Source organism: Buceros rhinoceros, unplaced genomic scaffold (assembly GCF_000710305.1).
Source record: "Buceros rhinoceros silvestris isolate BGI_N320 unplaced genomic scaffold, ASM71030v1 scaffold13587, whole genome shotgun sequence".
Taxonomy (NCBI): Eukaryota; Metazoa; Chordata; class Aves; order Bucerotiformes; family Bucerotidae; genus Buceros; species Buceros rhinoceros.
Genome location: NW_010424044.1, coordinates 61,173 through 67,430, shown reverse-complemented (window position 1 = coordinate 67,430; position 6,258 = coordinate 61,173). Strand labels below are relative to the sequence as shown.

Below are 6,258 nucleotides of genomic sequence, written 5' to 3'. Positions count from 1 at the left end.
GATCAGAATTTAAACATGTATTTTAAACATTTTTTCCCCATAACGTTATTGCTCTTGTTTTCTTCATGGATTACAATGAAGACCTAAGCTGGAAGCTTCTAGTGCAGTACTACCTTTAATTAGCTGTCAGCGGGGAACAAAGAGTATTGCCAGCTCCACCAGCGGTGACACCTTCAAACAAAAGCAGAGGGGTGAGGCCAGGAGGGGCTCTAGGCAAGAGCATGATGTGGGACTCAGCTTTGCTAGGTCAGCCCTCCTAATTGAACTGTTTGTCTTCTGGTCAAAATACAAAACACGACTTGACAGAGGGAAGCAATGGTTTTCCAGATACACGTACATGCGTAGTTTTATGTATGACTAATTTTATTGCCTGAAGTGGAGCTGTAGAGTGGATAAAGTGAAGCACTTATTCCAAAGTGTTTGACGAGCTGGGACTACCTAGCTATTTTATTGTGGATATTTGTTTCCTAGAAATAACATAAATATTTACTAGAAATACTTTCTACTGGGTAAGAAGAATCATTTTTATATCTAGGGAAAATATAGGATTGGTTAAACATTTTAAAATACAAATAGCAAAATAAAAATGTTCTCTCTTAAGAATCAGAGAAAAACAGGTTTACATCCGTACTTAAGATTCCTAACAGAATTCAAGAAACAACAAAAAATCTTTAGATCATAGCATCGGTCAAGACAAAAAAGGTTAGGATTTAATAGTTTGGGATTTTTAAGCAAAAAGAACTGTGGGCCAAATCCTGTCTTCAAGTTAGCATCTGTAATTCCAAATTTGGTGAGGAAAAGCTGATGTGACTGAAGCCAGAGTGGAGGTCAGCTGCTGTGCTGGAGGCAGCTACCTGAGGACTGCATGGCCTGGAAGACTTGGCTCAAACCCTCGTCTACTCTCCACAGCAACAGGCATTGCCACGGACTGCAAGGAGGTGAGCGACAGCAGCATCGCCAAACGTTCCACAGGAGTCCGGGCATGTGCGTTAGGAACCAGCTTTTCCTCCACCACCGAGGGAGAGAGCGCTGCCTCCACAGGGGAGTTCAGGCTGCCTGAACTACCCTGCTCCAAACTCCTCCGGAGCAGCTATTCTCAGCGCACAGGCCTGATGTCAAGGTATATTCAACCAAAGGAGCTAGAGCTTCAGGATAGCAAATGCATCCTGAGACAGTCAGGCAGCGTCCTGTCCCTGACACTTGTTCCTCACTGCATCCACATCCTTCCTTTGCAGAGCTGCTCCATCTTCCTTTTGGACAGTAAGGTACCTGCGACAGTTGTAGTGGCCCTAAAGCAGAAGTCATTGTTTCTGCAAATCTAATCCATGTCAGAAGCGTTGTTATTCCCGCAGTGGGTTTGTCTCCGGGATATTTGTGGTCTGGCGTGAAACAGTGTCACCACTTACATGATAAAATACTCATTTACATAGAATGAGAACAGGATTTCATTCTTGATTTCTGACAAAGATTCTTATCACCCCTGGTAGCTGATTGAGTGGGCTCAGCAGGCACACAGTTCTCTGAAAATCAAGACATTCAGGACTTCCCTAAATCCACAGTGAGTCTGCCCCTCCTGCAGTGCTTAGATAAAATAGCTTTCGTCACCTTTTCATCACATCAAACTCCAGCTGCAGCATTACTGCTTACTGTAGTGGTACCACAGATGAGCGTCTCAGCCTCTGAAACCAATACTGGTTTTCAGCAATACTTTGGTGGTTTGATCATGTATTTTATTCACAGATTTCAAGATGCCTTGCAAAGATAGGGTCAGCATTGGCACAACAATTTCACAGGAAGGTGGACGCTCAGAGTTTCGGTGACTTGCCCAATCTCTGTTGCAAAACAGCAGTGAAACACAACCTGGGCATTCTTGTACCAGGCTTGTGATTCAGCAAAGCACTAAAGTAAGCGCTTAACTTTGAGCAAGAGCTCAAGCTCTTTGAATGGAGACAGATTTAAGTGTCAGTCTAAATACTTTGCTGGACAGAGTCTCCAGCTTTCAACAGGTAATTATTGTCTACAGCTATTTCAGGTTTTTTCACATAGCTCAGCGTATCTTTAGATGGTGGATTTATTTTTAAACTAATTCAATTGTGTGAAAAAGTTTACTGCTCGCTGGCCTTTTAGCAACTCAAATGTTCATGCATGTGTCTGGAGTTTCTGTGTTGCTCTTTTAGATGACACCAGTTACTCGACAAGAAGTTCTTGGCCTTTACCGCAAGATATTCCGAATAGCCAAAAAATGGCAATCGGCATCAGGACAAATAGAAGAAAGTATTAAAGAGAAAGAGTACATTAAAAATGAAGCCAGAACATTATTCCGGAAAAATAAAAATGTGAGTGTCCTTACAGTTTTGAATTTCTGAATGATTTTCCTCTTGCTTTTTCCACTCTCAGTGATTGGATGCTAAGATACAAATATAAGAGTTAATTTCCCAGAATCTTATTCATCTTAAATGCTGGTACATTTGGGTGGTAGCTTAAATTTCACCCCTGACATAGTAGTAAGAAAACTTGAACCACTTCATCTCTTCATTAACTACTGTAGAAGTCTAAAAGGTGTAGAGCTTTCACTAAAAAATATGCCAAGAAAAGATTAAATTCCAAAGGTGCTGCCTATGTAATTGAAGCAGCGTTTGATCTTTTCAAAAGCTAGCTAAGGGTATCATCACCCGTGCAATGGCAAACAGAGCTCAGTAGCTTCTTTTTTTTCTTTTCAAATCAACAATTATTGGCACTTCTTTTAAAAGAAGCTCTTTCATTTTTGTCTCAAGGAAGAAATTGCAAATCCCTTTCGAAAGGGGTGATGCAGAGTCCACGATAATCAAAGGCCCTTTCTTGTAATTCAAGATCACAGTACTTATTTATATCCCGTTTTGGGCTAGGACCAAACTGAAGTAATGCGAAATAAAAAAATTAATTTAAGTAACAATTTATACACCATTTCTGACTTCAAAGGGAGTTTCTGGATACCAGGATAACAGAATGTGGACTAAGGAGTCTCTTCCCTTTCTCCTCTAGCTACCGTGCAGAGTGATGGATGGGCGAGTATGGGTTTTTTCATGTTACACTTTGTAAAGTGTACATCGGTTTTTTCATGTTACACATGTTTACACTTTACATGTGTATTGTCTTTTTACAGAGAAAATACCATATTTGGGTAAAAACCTCCTTTGAGAGCCTCTGGGCCTTAATATCCAGCACCATCAAGCCCAGAACTGTTGAGTCAAGGCAAATACCAATGTTACCTTTTATGGATGTGAAAAATACCATCATTGTATCCTTGGCATTGCCAAAAAAAGCTAAACAAAGTCATGTGGCTGTGCATCATTTACGCTTGAACGTCCAGTTGCTAACTGCTGTGCTTGTACAAAACATTTCTTTGTATGATCTTAGGTAAGAGATCCGAAGCTGATTAAGCAGTGTATAGAAGAATGTGAGGCAAGAATAGAGATTGGACTTCACTATAACATCCCCTACCCGAGACCTGTGAGTATAAATCCAGTCACAAAGTCTTCAGCTATACCTGCTGACATACATTGCTGGACAACAGAGCCTTAAGTTTGCTTCACCGTCACCGCACTGCATGTTTAGATAGGCGGGTATTTAAATGCTGTGCTAAATCAGAGCCAGATAAGGCGATGGGTATTGAAATGTTCTCCCTCTATCGTATTTCACTGAATATTGGCTAATTGCTTCTCAAGGAGTCAAACTTTAAATGGAGTTGCGTAAGCTAAACTCCCAAGACCTGTGAATATTTAGGCAGGTTTTTCCAACCAATGAATGTAGAAAAAGACAGTAATGGAATCAAATCCATTAATCTTTCCACATACTAAAAGAGAATGAGAAAATAAACCCACTTCATTACATCTACCACAGATACAGTACCTTTCTTAGCCTACATTACTAGTAACTGTTCTCCTGTTCATAAATTAAGTCTTACAAAACACCTGCCTGTGTTGTTGCTTCTTTTTCCCTGTTCCGAGAGAAAAAACATGTCCAAGATTACCAAAATGCTGGAAGTTGCAGCAAAGTCTTCTATTGCACCATTCAAAATAGTTTCCTCACTGCCCAGTCACTTCTGTCTGTAATACTTCATGCTGCCTCCCAAAGACACTTCCTCTCTACTCCTGTTGATTAGTTTATATTTTCACATCTATTAGTTTCCTTATCAAGGCAGTCATGGTCAAAATTAAGTTGTATCTTCGTCAGATGCTTCCCTAGAATATGGTCACTGCATCTGTTCCACATACAGCTTTTTCTTTTTCTCCGGTATACGGAATGACAACGCATATCTGGCAAACAATGCTCCTAAAAATGGGCTTAAAATGTACGTTCTGCAGTGGCTTCAAAATCCCAAAGGATTGGTCCTAGATCAGCTCTCTCACAAACAGGATGATTGTTATTTTTCAGATTCTAGAAATCTCTGTGGCTGCTTAGTCAGTGCTTTTACTCCTATTTGCACCTAAACAGCTATCTTCCAGTACGACAGCCTCAGCAACAATCACATCTGACTGCTAACGCCCACGTTTCTCCATCACTTAGGGGGTATATAGCTGCATGACTCCCACTAACAGTCTTATGAAATATAAAGACTTTGTCAATCAAAGGAAGAGTCTGTCACCTATTGCTCCTTCTGCTTGCGGAGTCAATGACACTGACTGTGCATTTTAATACAGTATATATAATCATGAGAATAAGGCGGCAGTCTTTCAGTACGTACAGTTTGGGCTTATTTTTGTGACTCGCTAAGTAGGTATGAATAAAGCACACAATGCTTTAAGACATCTACGCAGAAATTTTTAGGGTTTTCTAGGTCTTACTGTTCTGGAACATTGTCAGCAGTCCTATTTCAACAAGCATTTTATCATTCTGGTCTGATACCAAGCTAGAAAACAAGGTTACTGAAGCCTAAAATATATAGGATTTTAATAAGCACATTTAGGGCCTGAAAATTACACCACTCCTCAGTCCTCAAAGAGAGCTGCTCCTAGAAATCTAATAGTCTGGTTTGAGACTGTACAGTTGCCTTCTCCAAAGTGTGAAGAAGTTACTTAAAACTCAGGAAACCTGGTCTGTATATGTGACTTCTTTTTCTCCTAGCTTCTCAATATGGACCTAACAGATGGGATTTTCTTTTCCAGATCCATCTGCCTCCTATGGGTCTTGCCCATAAACAAGGCCGTACACTGCGACACCAGGAAAGGCTAAGGAAGATTTCTAAGCCAATATACCTGAAGTCCCATGATGAAGTTTCGTAACTCATCATTTAAGATGCGATATGTAATCCCATCATTTAAGCTGTGGACTGCAATCCAGGTGATTTTTGTGCACAACTGTGAATGAAGCTCTTTTGGTCACTTGGTCACACATTTCCTGAGGCTAAAAGGCTAACTGATAAATTGCTTATGATGGATAAGGTTGGTCTAGTATTTATTGTATTTCAACCACCGACTCACCAATAAAAGTAACACTTTTCAAGGGATGTGATAAGAAGATTACTGTGACATCAGGACAAATTGCAGCAGGTTTTCAAACTCCGTTAATCTATAACAGGGTTCTCTAGTGCTTTGAGGATTATATATGCTCAATTCAAGGCAGTGCCTCATGTAAGGGTAGCAAAAAATCAGGAAAGTCCAGGAGAATCAAGCAGACACCGTGCCTCCAGAGCTGCTGAGCACATGTGGGAATACAGTGACTGCATCATGCAGCTGCTCTCCTTCCTCTCTCATGTCCCTGCTCTGCCTGTTGTCCCTGGAGAAACATTCCAGTTTCATCGTATCCTCATGGTGAAGTATTGTTTGTAACTGGACGGTCGCAAAGAGACAGCAGAAATGCCACCACTGCTTTTTCCTTTTAGCAGCTGCAGAGGAGTGGCCTAGAGCTTCTGTGTCAGCTTTTTCCCCCCCGCCCCCCCGCTCCCTTTGGAGAGGGCGTGGATGTGAAATACAAAGTTTGGAATGCTGTTACACAACTCAGAGTAAAACATTCCAGTGCTGGGTTCCTCAGGTTCCCGTGTGTGGACTGGCTGAAAACTCCCCCTTCAGAGTATCACTGTGGGAGCAAGCTTGAGATGCTTTGGGTGCCTTCACTGTGCATCTTACATGGTTAGCTTCTCCACCTCATCAGCTCACTGGCTTTCTCAACAATTATGTTAGTGCTAGGTTTTAACTCTTACGTTATGGAAAAATCTCTACTTTATTAAAAGAAAGTATCTACAACTATCTCTTTGGTCAAGTTTCGCACGTGCCTCATGAA

The 6,258-nt window shown here is 41.1% G+C and overlaps 1 protein-coding gene across 1 annotated transcript; it reads left to right on the top strand.

Moving 5' to 3' along the window:
- Window positions 1–2,175: 2,175 nt before the first annotated feature.
- Window positions 2,176–5,483, top strand: LYRM1 (LYR motif containing 1). Its single transcript, XM_010140643.1, has 3 exons — window positions 2,176–2,336; window positions 3,397–3,489; window positions 5,145–5,483. The coding sequence occupies exons 1-3, from the start codon at window positions 2,178–2,180 to the stop codon at window positions 5,259–5,261; spliced, it is 369 nt and encodes a 122-aa protein (XP_010138945.1). The 5' UTR covers window positions 2,176–2,177; the 3' UTR covers window positions 5,262–5,483.
- Window positions 5,484–6,258: the final 775 nt, after the last annotated feature.

Bases quoted from the DNA above. Each gene is read 5' to 3' on its own strand.
- LYRM1 (XM_010140643.1), top strand. From the start codon at position 2,178: ATGACACCAGTTACTCGACAAGAAGTTCTTGGCCTTTACCGCAAGATA. The intron at 2,337-3,396 runs GTGAGTGTCCTT...GTATGATCTTAG, and splicing joins TATTCCGGAAAAATAAAAAT to GTAAGAGATCCGAAGCTGAT. The intron at 3,490-5,144 runs GTGAGTATAAAT...TTTCTTTTCCAG, and splicing joins ACATCCCCTACCCGAGACCT to ATCCATCTGCCTCCTATGGG.